General features: G+C 52.3%; 1 protein-coding gene across 5 annotated transcripts in view; it reads right to left on the reverse strand.

The window, feature by feature from the left end:
- Positions 1 to 17503, reverse strand: part of Col27a1 (collagen type XXVII alpha 1 chain) — a 119067-nt gene that overhangs the window by 34291 nt on the left and 67273 nt on the right. For all 5 annotated transcript variants that reach the window (XM_038334008.1, XM_038334006.1, XM_038334007.1 and 2 more), the window contains 10 exons: positions 16171 to 16224; positions 13695 to 13739; positions 9002 to 9055; positions 7431 to 7484; positions 7146 to 7199; positions 3596 to 3649; positions 1243 to 1296; positions 824 to 868; positions 705 to 749; positions 458 to 511 (listed from right to left, as the gene is read on the reverse strand). In XM_038334008.1, coding sequence (XP_038189936.1) covers positions 458 to 511; positions 705 to 749; positions 824 to 868; positions 1243 to 1296; positions 3596 to 3649; positions 7146 to 7199; positions 7431 to 7484; positions 9002 to 9055; positions 13695 to 13739; positions 16171 to 16224 — 513 coding nt within the window. The remainder of the gene's footprint in view (positions 1 to 457; positions 512 to 704; positions 750 to 823; positions 869 to 1242; positions 1297 to 3595; positions 3650 to 7145; positions 7200 to 7430; positions 7485 to 9001; positions 9056 to 13694; positions 13740 to 16170; positions 16225 to 17503) is intronic.

Consider the following 17503-nt stretch of genomic DNA (forward strand, 5'->3'; position numbering starts at 1 on the left):
AAGGCTTGACTCACACCAGAACACAGGGTCCAGCCAAGACTCAACTCACACCAGAACACAGGGTCCAGCCAAGACTCGACTCACACCAGAACACAGGGCCCAGCCAAGACTTGACTCACACCAGAACACAGGGCCCAGAGAAGACTCAACTCACACTAGATCTCAGGTCAAGATCTCCATCCTTGTAGGCCATGCCTACCCTTGTCTTTTCCACCCCTTCCCATCTGTCTACCTAGCCAACAGTCCCTGCTACAGTCAGACTGTGAGAAAACTTCCAAGGCAGAGGACAAGAGGATGGAGAGAGGGAGGGAAGGAAGGAGGGAGGGAGGGAGGGAGGGAGGGAGGGAGGGAGGGAGGAAGGAAGGGAAAGAGAGAGAGAGAGAGAGAGAGAGAGAGAGAGAGAGAGAGAGAGAGAGAGAGAGAGAGAGAGAGAGAGAGAGAGAGAATAGACACTTACCGGTTCTCCTGAGAGGCCCTTGGTACCTGAAGGGCCTGAGGGGCCAGGGATGCCCTGTGGAAAGGCAGGTGACCTTAATCTCTTAGAGCTTCTCCATTAAGCCCATCCCCTTGACCTTAGGCTAGTTCTACGGTGTGTTCAGGTTCCGTGCTGATAGCTGAGATGAGGCCACAGGACACTCATGGTGATCTTTCCCCACCTACCCCCCAAGGCCCGGGTTGAGAATTCCAGAATGGACACTACTTACACGGAAGCCTCTCGCACCTGAGTGGCCTCGCTCACCAGCTGCACCCTGGAAACACAATGGACATCATTAGAGGTGTGGCTTACAACAAATGGAGGAAGGACAAGGGACCTGTCACATACCTGTTGTCCAGGCTGGCCAGGTCTGCCCCGAGATCCCACACGGCCCTGTGAGGAGCAGAGAGCATGGGAGGTGGGAGACGGGCTCATGAGGACACTTTCAGAGAGGAGAGGACCTCTGAGGGCTCATGGGGACACTTTCAGAGAGGAGAGGACCTCAGCGGTCAGATGTCTTCCCCAACACACTGCCTGTGGGCATACCTAAGATTTGCCAAAGGGATGGCTGCCACAGTCACCATGGAAGGGAACAGCAGAGCTATGTGACCCATTCAACGGCCTTCCTTTGCTTTTATTGTCTGGGCTCCAGGAGGCTGGGCCGTGACAGAATGAGTGGCTGGGAACATGCCCTGACTTCTTCTAGGGTCTCTCTGCTACTTTAGGGGGCCAGGGGCAAGAGGGAAACCCCAGTGGGAAGTCTGTACCTTCAGGCCCTTGGACCCCTGCTCCCCAGCTGGTCCATCAGGTCCTCGAGGGCCCTGGAAAAGGAAGAAGACTCCAGCACAGTGGATTGGACAGCAGGGGTCTCCCTTGGGCTGTGAACCAGGAGAGTGAGCGTGCCTCAAGCCTCTGGATTTCCCTGTTCCCCCCTTCCACACACAGCCACGGCTTGGGTGGCTCTTCAGAGACCTGGGAGAATCAGCTAGAGACCCTAAATGCAATGGCTGTATGGGTTATTATGTCTAAAGTGTCCGGAGTGCCATCAACCAGCCTGTTCCAGATGGAGAGGCTGCTGAAGCAGAGAAGCCTGTGGCCACGTTCCCACAGCGGGCCTCAGTTTACAGCCTCCTTCACCTTCACTACCTCACAACCCAGTTTTGGGGAGATGAAGGCAGGAGAGGTGGGGCATCCCAGGTCACAGGCGGAGCTAGGCCTGAGAGATACTCCTGGTTTGGGGCTCTGTGTGTGGCACAAGCTCACACCTCCCTGGAAGGGCACAGCCCTTGGAGTGGAGGCTCAGAGGCCTGGGTCACACAGCACACTGACGACCCTGCCTGAGATCCAAGCCTTTGTAAGAGAAAAGCAGCAGACACAGTCACAGAGAAAGACAAATGGACATGGAGCTTCCTGTGGCCAGCAGGTAACTGGGGGCCAGAACTGGAGCCCAAGCCAGCCAGGTGTCTGCTAATCCCTCTGTGGTCTGCAGGTAGTGTGGGGTGTAGAACTAGAGCCCAAGCCAGCGAGGTTGCCACTCATCTGGACGGGAGAATACTCCCTGTCAGAAGGTATCACGCCAGGACCTCTAGGCTTGCCTTCCAAGAAGGCTGTCCATGGAGTGGGCTGCCCATGGGGACAAAGTCTAGAAGCCAGGTTTGAGCCATAGAGAAAGAGGAGCCATACCTCTTGTCTCGGGGAGGGAAGAGACAGTGGCTACCAGCCACCTTGGGTGTGTAGCGGTTACAGAGGGATATGGTACTTGGTGGCCTGTTCTGAAGGTCCCTCAGCTACCCCCCTTCCCTTGTGGCCTGGGAGGGCCTTCTTATGGTAGGAGGCCTAGGGTCCAGTGGGGCCACGTCAGTCTCAGGGGCAGGAAAGTCCAGCCTACCATAGCCTCCTGAAGAAAGGCAATAGGAAAGATGGGAACCCAGCCTCTGTGGCCATCTTAGGGCCAAAGCTCTTGGGAAATGACTGGGTCGGCATACCCAAGCAGGCCAGCTGTTGCTGGCCCATTTTACAGATGGGAAAGCAGAGGCTGAGAGCTCAGATGTAGTACTAGATGCTCCCACATCCCAACATCCTTCAGCCTCAGAGAGGTAAAGAGACTAGCTTAAAGTTGCCCAGCCACAAACTGGGAATGCAAGAAACTTGCCCACTCAGGTCAGACTTGGTGCCTTTGTTCTTTCATGGGATGCCAATGGGTCTTGTCTCCAGACCCTCCCACGATAGAATGTCTGCCCTACATATGAGCAGGAAAGGCTGCATGGCCTCACAGATCTCCCATGGCACCTGTGGGAAAACTGAGACCCAGAGAGCACAGTGCTTTCCAAAGGACACAGGAGAACCCAGGAACTCAACAGGCTTGGCCAGAACTTCAACCTTTCAGTGTCCCCGATCTCACGACTGCTCTGCCAAACCTCACAGGAGATGGCTCTGGCCCTCACCTGCCTTTCCCAGTCCGGAATACTCCAGAGGAAACCTGGCTTTCCTCATGTGGGATGTGTGTGCTATATTGGAGGTGGGGACAGCTCACTCTCTGTCAGTGTGGAGGGGCTCAGGCCTCTGCAGTTCACCCTGAAGCTAGCTTAGCTTTCTTAGGGTGCACCCAGAAGCCCTTAGGCTTTGTCTCCCTTAAGAGATGCAGAAGGTATGGGTACTGAGAAGGATCGGCAGCCAAAGCAATGTCTCATCTTCCCCATTGCTGGACGGCTGCTCAGGCCATCTAGTGCAAGAGGAGAATGGTATCAGACCCCACATGGCACGTGGTAAGAGGCCTGGACAGCCTCCACCATCTTGTTTCCTCTCCAAGGAGGCCACATGCCCTGGCACCTTCACACCAGTAGGTAGGAGATCACTCCACTTTCCCCTTCTAACTGCAAAGGAGACTAAATTCAGTGTGTCCGAGAGGCACATTCTCAGGTTACAACCTCTGCTCATCTGTCCCAGGTGTCTGCCTCCAGTGGTATCTCACACAGTAGGAGTGGCAGCCCAGTCAGAGAAGGATGGCTGGGCTCAGCTTCCAGCATCAGATTCTGGATGTGCCTGGCCACCAGCCAGTGCTACAGGAACTACATGGCCCAGAGTGGGGTAGGCAACAGGAGCAGAAGCGTTTTCACTTACCTGGCGTCCCTTGGCGCCCCTCATGCCTGGTGGACCTCGAGATCCTGGAGGGCCCTGTGGGGAGGAGAAGGCACTTAGAAGCAATGGTGGGGCAGGGATGCCAGTGGTCATAGCACTTAGAAGTAGGCACTCTGGCTTGCTAGGAGAAGCTCCCGGCAAGTCACAACCCTGAGACTGACTAAGTGCCCTGGGTGTCTGGGTGAGCAGGCACTCCCTGGACAAACCATTTTCCTATCTCTCAAGCACCAGTGAGAGGTGATAGTGACATGTGGCATGCGTCTCCTCTAATCCCTGTGTCCTTTCTCTCCTGAGGGTGGACTTGAGGTCTGTCCACGCACAGCCCTAGATAGGTGTCCACTACCCCAGGCTTTAAGAGCCTTGAGGATGGAGGAGGAGTCTATTGGGTCAGAGCAGGACAGAAAGTGGGGCAGCAGAGAAAAAGGGGCAGGACTGGACTAGGTACAGTGGTCCACACCTCTAATGCATACTCTAGGGTTGTTGAGGCAGGACAGTTGCCACGAGTTAAAGACCTGCCTAATTCAGGCTCTTAAACTGCGGTCTGGGGGTCCATTGGGCTCACATAACGAATGTGGACGCTGAGAAAATAATTAGCAACACTTAGAGATTTCTGAATGTATAAAATGAACCAAAAATGAATTTAAAATCAAACAGATTGTGAATCAGAGGAATTTTTTTGACTGTGCTCACCTGTGTTGCATTATGTGACCACACAACACACACACACTCTGCACGACACACGCCTGTGTTGCATTGTGTGACCACACAACACACACACTCTGCATGACACACGCCTGTGTTGCATTGTGTGACCACACAACACACACACTCTGCACTACACACGCCTGTGTTGCATTGTGTGACCACACAACACACACACTCTGCACGACACACGCCTGTGTTGCATTGTATGACCACACAACACACACTCTGCACGACACACACCTGTGTTGCATTGTGTGACCACACAACACACACTCTGCACTACACACGCCTGTGTTGCATTGTGTGACCACACAACACACACACTCTGCACAACACACGCCATCACACCACGCTGCACGACACACGCCATCACACCACGCTTCCCCAACAAACACTGCCTACAATGCCTGGGCTCCACCACCTGTTCTGAACTGCAGTGTTTTTAACTGTTTCCTGCCCTTACAGAAATGTAAGGCTTCAATAAAGGAAAACAAAGACTTCAAATGTTTTCCTACCACTATCTTCAGCACAGAAGTATCAAATTAGCATATCCTAGATTGTATTAGGATTTTGATTTTTAAAATGGCTTTGTTGACTTGAGTTCCACTAAAAGCAACCCATTCAATAAATCTGACTTGGAATTAGAACAGCATTCCCAGCAGTTTCTGAATGGCCCCAAACACACTCCTGCCATTTTATTACATATTTATGCAAAGCAGAATTTTCAGCATTGGTGATTAAATTTAAAACATCTGACAATCATCTCTGCAAACCAGCGAGGATGCCTGAGGAACAGCATTATCAAATAGTCAGCCAAGATGCAACTCTCCATGTAGAAGTTAGTGAGTGCTGCCCTGTCGGTGGTATGCAAGCTTGCTGTCATACTTAATGACGGTGAAATGACATACTTAATGATGGTGCCAAAGAACTGCTCAGAGAGAATCTCTGGATGACGTATTATCAGTAGCTACTCACCTGTAGAGCTATTTTATACACCTATATACCCAGCGTTGCATAAAAGCTTCTTGGGTGAGGAATCATGAGTGCAAACGGTTTAAGACTCACTGGCCTGACCTAGTCCAAGCATAGAGAACCATCTGTGCCAGCCAACCAGACCCTGTGATGGAGGCAGGAGCCCTCTCAGAGAGGGGTAGCCTCACCCCGCTCTGGATCCCAGTGAGCAGCCAGCTTCACCCTGCTGCTCCCACAAACCTGAGGTGCAGACATGGCTGCTGTCCTCTATAGACATAGTCTGCCTCTGTTGGGGCTTGAAGTGAGAGCCAGCACGCAACCTGAGCCACCAGGAGAGCCAGTGAGGCACCCCAGGCTCGTACAGTAAGAAGGCAGACCTGGCAGGCAGTTGGTGGGGAAAGTGGCAGCCTGAGTAAGAAGGCTCTTTTCCAGAATGTTCTCTCAGAAGGCATGTAGCAATTCTCTGAGGCCCCAAGAGACAGGTTCCACATGGATAAGCTAAATTCTTCAAAGGATCCAAGGCCATGGGACAGCACCACAGCAGGATCCAGTTCTGGGCCATTAGCTGTGAGGTCTCGGGCACATCACCTCACCTTAGTGAGCCTCAGTGTCCTCATCGACGTCCCTCACCCCTATAGGACCATATAGGATCCTCAGCAGGTCTAAGGTCCTTCACACCTGCCTCTCTAGACCTCGGTGTGGGGCTGGGGCTGAGTTCAGAGTACAGAACGAAGATGTTAATACGCCTGGAAAATGCTCATCAGATGGGCACACAATTAGCAGGAATAGTATCCAACAGTAAACGCCATCCCTGTGGCAAGCATTGTACCGCACCAGTAGCTGGTGCCATCTATGATGGGCACACAATTAGCAGGAATGGTATCCAATGGTAGACACCATCCCTGTGGCAAGCATTGTACCACACCAGTAGCTGGTGCCATCTATGTGTTATGCTCGGGCATAACAGCACACAAAATACTAGCTGATTCTTGCCACGATGGTGGTGGTAACATGATGCTGACTGACAGGTGGGGCAACTGAGGCAGAGGAGGCCTCAGGTGTGGAGGTGCACACAGACATGTGTGCGTGTGCGTGTGCGTGTGCAAAGCAGAGGTTGGTTCTGGATTTCCTCATCACCAACTTATTATTGTGAGACAGGGTCTCTCACCGAATCTGGAGCTTGACAACTCCGCTAGGCTGGCAGGTCAGCAAGCTCCCTCAGAACCTCCTGTTTCCAGCTCCCTACAGCTGGGGAGAGAGTACAGATGCTCACCACACCTAGCTGAGGTCCTAGTGTTTGCCCAGCAAGCATTTTACCAGATGAACCATCTCCTCAGGCCCAGAGGGAAGAATTTGGTGGCAGACCCTAAGCACTCCTGGGCTCAGGCTTCAGTTCTGAACACAGGACTGTGGCTGGACCCTTGGGCTGAAAACTGTTCTCTGCCTCCCGCTCCTTTCCACCAAAGTGCGAGTCCCAAATTCCTAGCCAGATGTGGCTTTTCCCTCTCATGATCAGGGCAGAAAAACAAAACAAAAGCAACCAACTAACCATAAACAAACAAACAAAACCTCATGTGACTGTGACCCCCCAGAGGGTGGCTCTGCCCAGGGACACCTTTCCTCTGGCGCAAAGGACTGTGGGGGAGGACACAACTAAGCTGCTCTTGCGTCCCCTGTACAGAACCTCAGCCCCACCTGGTCCCATCTGCACTCTCACAACATTCTCTAGATTTCACATGAACAAAATATAGGCTCAGGGAATTGTGCAGGTTCTGTCTGGGAGCCCACCCAGGTCTGAAACTTGAGGTCTGGACTTGATAGGTTTGTGCTTAGGAGAAATGAGAGTTTTATTTACCCGGGATCCAGGCTCTCCAGGGTTCCCAATACCACCTGGCGTTCCAGGATGGCCCTGCCAAGGAGAAAAAAAATGTGGAGTCAGCTGGGGAAGGTGCCATATCCCCTTCAGCTCTGTGACAGGGGATCAGCTCCAAATCAGGGCAAGGAGGTCAAAAGTCAAGCCTGGCAAGGGATTCAGAGAGATGGCATCCTGGGTATCTGGAGCATATGGTATGTGAAGGGAACAAGACTGACCCCTGAGGCTATGCCAGGAGAGGAGAGAGGATGCAGGCATACTCCTTACCATCAGCCCCTTGGGTCCAGGTGCGCCTGGGGGTCCCATCACTCCACGGTCTCCCTGTGTTGGAGACAGCAAGGCACATAGGTCATGGTTGGGGTTCAGAGGCTATGGGACTCTGGGGGCAGGGACCCAAAGGGAGGTAGGAGCTTGGCAATGGTCTATGGACTCATTCTCAAATCACTCACATCATCAGGTAAGTAAGTTTCAGTGGCAGAAAAGCTCAGCCTTCTCTGCCAGAGAAACAGCACATGTCCCTGCGCCAGGATGGTCTCGATGAAGGATGCAGTAATTGCATCACCTCTTTGATCCTGGCCCATGTCACATGGTTCTCATTAGGCCTGGCACCCCCTGGACTGGGCTTGCTAAAGCAGAGACAACCATAGCCACGTTTCTTTCTCTCTGCTCATGGACATCCTCCTCCCTGATAGAACACCAGATAATAAGACATCACTCATGTCCTCTGGACCAACTCAAACAGGTTGCAAAGTCAGGGGCAGCAGGCAAGGCTACAGCCATCCTGCCTTGGTTTCTGCGAGGCCTATTCCTCCTCTTCTGGTAAAAAGCAGCTAAGCACCCACTGTGTCCTGACACTACTATGCACCAAGCCATAAGGAGACGAAACAGATCAATTCCCATAACGCAAGATACCCGGCATGGCAGGGGATGATGGGGACCTCTAGAAAAGATGCATCCTGGACCAAGTATGGGTGGCAGGGGTTGGGGTACAGTGCTAGCTAGACCCTGTCATAGGGGATGAGACCAGCTGGTGATGAAGGAAGAAGATTCCCTTTGAAGGACCCCAACAAGTGACCCATCCAGAAAGGACATGGTGGATGGGCACAGGAAGAGGGGACCTGCCCAAAGCAACGGTTCATAGGTGAGGAAGGACGTAAGAAACTTAAGCAATGGAACAAGAGTTGGCTTCGATGCTGTGGGATGGTTACATAAGCTGTGAGCACTTGGGGGCAGTGAGGGGGGGCTCCTGTAGAAACTCTGCAGCTTTTGGTGTGTGGTTACCTACTTTGAGTCAGTGTGAAGGGGCAGGAGGAGCATGGGGAGGCAGGTGGGGACCTGATGGTCTAGGAAATGATGAAGAGTGACGTACTTGAGTCTGCAAGGCTCGGAGGCCCCAAGACAGAAGAGGGAAGCCACAGACTTCTACTTGGCTGAGGGGCTGAGTTGGCAAAGTGTGGCCTCCAGGATGGACCAGGGTTCTAATCTCTGCTTTTTCATTTATAATCTGGGTGGCCTTGGGCCAGCCACCGCTCCTGCTGGACTCTCAGTGATCCCCCTCTGTCAGATGGAGCTTCCAGGGCTACGGAGCTGGGTGATGCCAGTAGACAGGCACAAGCATCAACTGATGGCCACACCAACGTCTAGTTGTGCTTATGGTGAAGACGAGAACTCTGGGGGGACAGGGACAGGGACAGGGACAGGGACATAGGCTCTTGGAGAGCAAGGGATGCCAGAACCAGAGGGAGGTAGTGCAATCTCCGGAGCTCACTGGCCCACTGGCTCTTCTCTTGATGGAAAAGTGCAAGCTCTAAGGGTTTGCCTCTGTGGCGCACACTTACCTTCTCCCCCACGATTCCAGGCTCCCCGACCAGACCAATGAATCCCATAAGTCCCTGGGGAGGACACAAGAAAAACTAGTGAATCTGTGAGCATGCTGAATCTCCTCTGAGGCCCAGCCCTCCCACACTCACCCTCAACCCAAGCTGCATCCGATGACTGGACGGCTGGGGCTGCCGCGAGAGGGCATGGCCTCTGCCGCTTCTCCCCACTGCTCCACCAGATGGTTCAGATTTGAGAACCAAGTGGTGGGGCTGCTGCCAGCAACCCTGGGAGCTGAGCATTCTTCCCATGCCAGAAGCAGGCTGGGATCACTACACGTTTGGAGAACCGTAGTGGGGGAGATGAGCTAGGAAGAGGCCATCTGTTTCCATCTTTGAGGGCTCTGGGACTGTTACAGAGACAAACAAACTTGTTGACTGAGACAGGAACACCCTAACCGTCTACACTAGAGACAGGGTGGAATTTGGGAAGGGGCGGTTTCTAATGAAGGGCTTCTCTCTGCTGAGAGCACATGTGCTCAGACATACAGACATAAACACACGAACAAAGAGGCACCCAGATACACCCAGATAGACACGCATATACAAAGACACATACACACATGCACACAGAGACACACACAGTTACACATAGATACGCCCATACAAAGACACATACAAGCATGCATAAAGACATACTTACACACGCACAAGCACAGAGATATACATAGACACACATGTACAAAGACAGACACAGATACACACACATGTACACAGACATATACAGATAGACACACACATGCACAGAGAAACACACATGCACAGAGAAACACACATGCACACAAACACACACAGATATACATAGCCATGCAGATACACAGATATATACATACAGAGAAATATGCACAGGCACATACATGCACACACACACACACATGTGTGTGTGTGTGTGCACGCATATCTCCTTTGGATCTTTTTAACTCTACTGTGTGAAAGCTTGCCTCCAGTCCCAGAGGCTGCTCTTAGTGGTCTCACTGTCACCCTGAGCAGGTAAGCGTGCACATGGCTAGGGCAGGTAAATAGCCAAGAGTTCCCAAGGAGGTGGAGCACTGGCTGGAACCCACTTCCTTCTGTTGAGACACATACTCAGCGGGTTCATGTATGGATCAGGAGGGCTTTAAGAAGTTTTAGGAGATTCCAGATATACAGCCAGGCATTTCCCTAAGAATTAGGACATTTGGGGACAGGTGGGCTTGTCCTGTGAAATCTGTTTCCTGTGCCGAACTTCTGAACAAAGTGAGGCGAGACCCAGAGCTGTTCACAGCCCAGAGGAGCTGGAAAGCCAGGCTACCTGCTGGGGAGCTGGGAGGGGGAGAGCACTGCTCAGTCCACAAAGCCCGTTCTCCCTTCCCCAAAGACAGCTGCTCCTAGGGGCCATGAATGTGGTAGCAGCCAAGGAGTGGAGGTGGGGATTCAGATGATGCACCTCCAGCACCTGTGCACCTTTTCTCCACAGGGGACAGCAAAGGACATGGTGACTGAGTGGACCACCCACAGGATGGTCTCCTGGCCTGTCTCTGGCCAGGGGCTCTTTCCGAGGTGGTATGAAGGGCTACGGTATGAGCTATGGGCCATGGATAGCATGTCATGGAGGACATTTGGCGACAACCAAACAAAATGTGGGCATGAAAGCTCATGCCTATAATCCTACTACTTGTGAAGCTGAGACGGGAGCATAATCTCGAGTTTGGGTCCAGCCTGAGCTGTGTAGAAAGTACCAGGACAGGCAGGGATACTTCAAAACCAAACAATCCAATGATATGTTTCCATCAATATGTTTCAATAATGTATCGATTACATATATAATTATATATAATATAATATATATAAACATAATTCAATAATAAATAAACCAGGCTATTTCTAAGGTGACAGCAGCATGTGGAATTCTATGTCACTCTTACTCAGATTCCGGGTTTATGGAACCTGAACACATTGGTCTGTCTACACAGATCTATGGGATTGGCAAGAATAAAGGTCCCTCCAATCTCCTAATAGCTCTGACTGTTCAAGACCCAGAAGCTTTTCAAGGGGCACAGGGTTAGGACAGCTTCCCACCAGGAGGCATCCAGACATGTAAATGGTACCAGGGAAGGGAATGAGCATGGCTCTGTGGAAAGGGACCTGCCCAATGGGTACTTTAAATTTGTTATTTGTCAGGACCTAGAAGACATAGCCGTCAATAAGAAGCCAGATGGATCTGAGCAAGAGATGTCCTCACACCGTGCCCTCCAGAGCCCTCCATGCTGTGCTCCCCTTGTGCGGAGGGCTTTGATCTGGCAGGATGTCAACTGGAAAAGAGTAGTCTCAGAGGCTCCAGGCTTCCACCTGATGGGGGAGCAGAGACGCAGCTCTTAAAGCCAGGGCACAGCTGCTCCTCTCTAGCTGGCAAGATACAGTGGCACCTCCCCACCTTCTCACAGCGTTCTGCCGGTCATGGGGCACTTGCTTCTGAGAATCAGACACCATCTGGGTAGGTGCTGATATACTCATTGTCCTTGGAGGCTCACACCTTGTCCCCAGCATCCAGGACAGGGCCTGGCAAGCAGTCTGTGCTCAATGGTAGATAAACACAAGGGTTCTGGGGATGAAAACACTTTCTGCATTGTCTGGGTAGCACTTGGGAACCCAGAGTCTCTTAGAGTCAGAGTCAATTATGAGTTACGCTATTGCCTATGAGATCTTGGTTAGACAAGCTATTTAATTTCTCAGGGCCTCAATTGTCTCATTTGCCAGATGGGAGTCCTAACAGCTCCCATTGCAGGACTGCTGGGGGACTGCAGACACTTGTGTCGAGTCTTTGGCACAGAGCCTGCTACCTCATGGGTGTGCAATAAATGAAGCTGTTACTGTGATTACAAGCAGGGCCTGTGGTGTGAGCTTGGGGGATCTCTCCTGGGGAGCCTGTGCTTCTGCACAAAACAGAAAACAGTTACCCGTTTGCCGTGGCCACATGGAGAGGAGCTGGTGTTGTTGCATGCCTTACAGCCAATGCAGGAGCCAGTACTGAGTCTCAGCTCAGATGCCCTCCGGCCACAGTCTGTGAATACCGCTAGACCACAGCTAGCTGGGGTCTCCGCTGTCCCAGTGAGCCACGGCTATTCCAGGCAGGGTGTCTAACCCCTCTTGGCCCCAGCTCAGACACTACCCCTTTTGAACATACTGTTGATCCTATTTTTCCTCCCAAGTTTGTGACCCAAATTGCCAGTGTGGGCCAGAATCCAGGGTTTCTTAACCTGGGGATTCTGTAATCCTCTATGGATGGAACGCAGTGTCCAGGAACTTGAATAGAAAAGGTACTATATATAGTATATATAGTGTATGTGTACACACACATACACTATATATACACACACTACCCTCTCATCAAAATGTTGTGTTTTCTTTAAATACTATGTATGCAGTGAATGCAACCAGTCTAGGAGCATCAGGCACCCGTGACCATCCATCTGGTTATATGTCACTATAACCAATCCTACACAGATCTCAAAACATTATTACATTTTAACATGGAAGTCACTGACTGCTAGGTATTAATTCAGAAGTCTATACTTGTATGCCACATCTGAACACATGTTCTGTATGTATCTCACTATAATTGGCTGTCTTAGAAACCTTCACTTTTAACTTTATCCACTTGAATCTACTCAAAGAAGTGGGAGGGGTCTGCGGGCTTCCTTAGCCTAGCAAAGGTACCTAAGGCACAGAACATGATCAGGGCTCTGGAAAAATTAATGATTTCCCAGGATCCTGGTGTCCTAATGGTCTAGGGTTCTAAGTATCTGTTTCCCCAGGCCAATCATTAGCATAACTATGAACTTGAATTTGCTGTTTTTTTTTTTTTCCAGTCAGGAAATCTAAGGAGGCGGCAGCAGCCTTCCCGAGCTCCTGGCATCCCACAGAATGTGCTCGAATGGCACTGGAAAGATTTCAGACATGTTGACCTCCCCCACTTTAATTCCCATCTTTCAGCAGATGTCACAGGCTTGGGAGGAAGCCTGTCACATGAGTCTCTTGCCATGGATGGCACTTCTAGGCACAACTGAATACTTTTGAGCTGTGGTACTCTTTCTTCTCCATACTTGAGGAAGCCCCTCCCAAGGAACCTAGAGGGGTGGAAAATATCTCCCCAACTCTACCTGTGAGCCCCGAGGCTAAGCCGAAGGAGGCACTGAGGCCCCACGGCCGCCATCTCCACAGCACCCAGAGGTGCTGCTCTCACTGGTAGAATATGGCGATGAGCTACAATCTCCCTTCAGCTGACAAGTGGCCACCTTCCTTCTGCAGACCTTGCTTCCGCTTCCCAGCTGCCTGGAGCCTCTGGTTTGAGTTTTACCTTCGTTACAGCACAGGGTGGCCTGGAATTTGAGCCTCTGGAGAGCAGACCTATTTCTCTAGTGTTCTCTGTGTGAACACAGTCATTTTGAGGAACTCTCTGGTTTAACCCCAGTTCTAGGAGGTGAAATCACATTGAGCAAATGCACCAAAAATTTGCATTCAAGAGTCAGGCCTTAGGACGGAACCATGTTAGTCAGGACCTCTCTCTCTTGAGAGTGTGTAAGAGGCCTGGCTCTGGCATGTCACCAGACCAAGGACTGAGTGATGGCCTAGCAATGGGCTTGGCATAAGTAGAGTGACACCAAACCTAACTTACCTGTTCACCCACAGGCCCTGACCGTCCTGGATCCCCTGGTTCTCCCTGTAAAGAAACATAGAAAAGGGAAAGTCAGGACAGAAGATGGGACATTGAAATCACTGAGGAAGTAGACAGGGCCAAGTGGCCTTAGGTGTCATTGGTGAGGATGAACTGGAAGTCCCATCTCCAGACTTTGGCTTTGAAGAATCCAAATGGATAGCAACAACCAAAGAGTGTCCCCCAACACTGCAGTCATCCACTCCCCCCAGCACCTGCTGCCCCCCAACACTGCAGTCAGCCACTCCCCAGTATCCTGCTGTCCCCCAACACTGCAGTCATCCACTCCTCCAGCATCCTGCTGCCCCCCAACACTGCACTCATCCACTCCCACAGCATCCTGCTGCCCCCCAACACTGCAGTCAGCCACTCTCCCCCCAGCATCCTGCTGCTCCCCAACACTGCAGTCATCTACTCTCTCTGAGCAAGGTTCCCGGGCATCTTGACTCCTGTGGCTCATTTTGTCAGGGTGGGAACTAAGATCCAGATGGTTGGAAGGATTGTGTAAGGTCACAGAGCCTGCTAGAAGAAGGGCTAGAATTGGGACCTTCGTCAACCTGACTGTGGCCCATTCCATGCAGCGTGTCCACTGCAGGTAGAGCTGGGAATGCAGGTAAAGATCATTAGGAAAGTAATTTCCACCCTTTCTGTCAACAGAAGCTCCCTGCTTCCTGTGACAGTGAAAATGCCTTCATGAGACCAGGCTGCAGGCAAGCCTATAAGGCAGGCCCAGGCAACGGTGGGGGGAACCACCCCTAAGCTGATGGCCCTGAGTTCTAAAAGAAAGCAAGACTAAGCAAAGAGAAAACCAGTAAGCAGCATCCCTCCAAGGCCTCTGCATCAGCTCAGCCTCCAGGTTCCTGCCCTTGTGAGTTCCTGTCCTGGCTTCCTTCAGTGGTGAGCAGTGCTGTGGGAGAGTGAGTCAGATAAGCCCTGTCCTCCCCAGGAGCTTTCGGTTGTGGTGATTCCTCACAGTAACAGTGACAAAGACATTCTCTGAACTAGATTTCTATCAGGCATTTGTCACTGATAAGAAAGGTAGTCCACTCCCTCACTGGGGCCAGAAAAAGGCCCATTAACAAACACACTACATATTTATTGTACACCAGAGGCTATATAGAGGCCCAGAGAAGAAAACAGAAATCTACTCCAGTAAGCACTGTCTGTCTCTTGCTTCTGCTCAGTATAGGAAGAAGGCAGGTACTACCCCTGCTCAAGCCCCCATTCAGAGTGTCTGCACTGTACCCCACATTCACAGCCCTCCCCCTGAGGGTCTGCACTGTACCCCACATTCACAGCCTGCCCCCGAGTGTCTGCACTGTACTCCACATTCACAGCCCTCCCCCCGAGGGTCTGCACTGTACCTCACATTCACAGCCTGCCCCCAAGTGTCTGCACTGTACCCCACATTCACAGCCTGCCCCCGAGTGTCTGCACTGTACCTCACATTCACAGCCCTCCCCCCGAGGGTCTGCACTGTACCCCACATTCACAGCCCTCCCCCGAGTGTCTGCACTGTACCCCACATTCACAGCCCTCCCCCCGAGCGTCTGCACTGTACCCCACATTCACAGCCCTTCCCCCGAGTGTCTACACTGTACCCTGCATTCAAAGTCCACCCCCAAGTGTCTGCACTGTACCCCATATTCACAGCCCACCCCCGAGCGTCTGCACTGTACCCTGCATTCACAGCCTGCCCCCCAAGTGCCTGCACTGTACCCCGCATTCACAGCCCCCTGAGTGTCTGCACTGTACCCTGCATTCACAGCCCCGAGTGTCTGCACTGTACCCCGCATTCACAGCCTGCCTGCCCCCCAAGTGTCTGCACTGTACCCCGCATTCACAGCCAGCCTGCCCCCTGAGTGTCTGCACTGTACCCCACATTCACAACCTGCCCCCCAAGTGTCTGCACTGTACCCCGCATTCACAGCCTGTACCCCGAGTGTCTGCACTGTACCCCGCATTCACAGCCTGCCCCCCGAGGGTCTGCACTGTATCTCGCATTCACAGTCCGCCCCCCGAGTGTCTGCACTGTACCCCACATTCACAGCCTGCCCCCCGAGTGTCTGCACTGTACCCTGCATTCACAGCCTGCCCCCTGAGTGTCTGCACTGTACCCCGCATTCACAGCCAGCCTGCCCTGAGTGTCTGCATTGTACCCCTCATTTACAGCCCCCCGAGTGTCTGCACTGTACCCCGCATTCACAGCCCGCCCCACGAGTGCCTGTATCCCGTTACTGGACAACCCCGGCTGTTGGACACTGTGGCTATATCTACTGCTTTTCCCTCTTCTGTTACCAATACTCTGGGATGAATATGGACCACTTTTTTCTCCCACTTCACTAGCCATGAGATTCAGAGCTTGTCCTGGGGCTTTATATGTCAGACTCGCCCCTCTCCCTCCACCACCACCCCAGGGAGGCCCATAACTCCTCACCTTCGAACCATCTGGGCCAGGCTTCCCAGGAAACCCTTTCCTTCCAGGCTGACCCTGCAACAGACAGGCACATGAAAGGGGCCAGCAGGGACAGTGCTGAGGGAGGCTGGAGAAGTCCAGAAGTCCAGCAGATGGAGGAACAGTGATACAGAGATCCAGTGTCAAAGAAACTCAGAGATGGTCTCCAGCTGTGTGGCCTCAGCATTGCTTCCCCAGTCCCTGGGCTGAGCTGTCCTAAGTAGGGACAATGACCCCTGCTTTTTATGGGAGAGGACAGGGAGAGGTTGGGCACAAGGAGATGCAGACTTGGTTCCAAACATGGTCAGAGGCTCCAGGAACCCCTTTGGGAGGGTCAGGTGGGAAAGTCTGCTTCAAAGTGGCCATGAGATGTCACCTGACTTCACCAGAGTCTGTGGGACACATGGTGCCATCTCAAACTCAAGTGAGAACCCAGATGACTTCACCAGAGTGACATCCCTCACGCCTTGATTCAGGAAGCACAGTGATTGTGGACACAAAAAAAAAGATTTCTGCCTATGAGAAGCAGACTTATCATTAATTTCCATTGAATTAACAAGCACATGTAAAGTGTGTTGGTTTTAATTATTCACATATTCACAATAAGATGTGACTCACACCAGCAAATGCTCTTGGGTACCTCATCCTTTCTGAGTATGAAGAGATTGAGATCGGAAGCCTTGTGGACTGCCTGCCAGCACCACTGCGGTGACACAGACTGCCAGCCAACACCGTTGCCAGTGGCACAGATTGCGGGTCAGCACCATTGCAGTGGCACAGACTGCCGGACAGCACTGTTGCAATGGCGCAGACTGCGGGTCAGCACCGTTGCGGTGGCACAGACTGCAGGTCAGCACCGTTGCAGTGGCACAGACTGCGGGTCAGCACCGTTGCAGTGGCACAGACTGCGGGTCAGCACCGTTGCGGTGGCGCAGACTGCGGGTCAGTACCGTTGTGGCGGCACAGACTGCCAGCCAACACCATTGCCGGTGGCACGGACTGCTGGCCAGCACCGTTGCCAGAGGCATAGACTACCCGCTAACACCGCTGCTGGTGGCACAGGTGGGCAGGTGCACAGGTGCAAGGAAGTTGGAAGCTGGGGAAAGAAAGTGTTCCTGGGCTCTGGGCATCCACACCACATCCTAGCTATGGGACCCAGGACCAGACCTTCCACTTTTGCAGCCTCTGATATAATTGTTCATCTCTGATATAACTGAGCAATGTGAGTGGCTCCTGGAAAAATCCACAAAGAAACAGCCACGTAGAACCCAACAGAGTCAAGCAGGCAGTTAAGGCCACCAACACTCGCCCTCAG

This window comes from Arvicola amphibius, chromosome 6 (genome assembly GCF_903992535.2).
Source record: "Arvicola amphibius chromosome 6, mArvAmp1.2, whole genome shotgun sequence".
NCBI classification, from domain to species: domain Eukaryota; kingdom Metazoa; phylum Chordata; class Mammalia; order Rodentia; family Cricetidae; genus Arvicola; species Arvicola amphibius.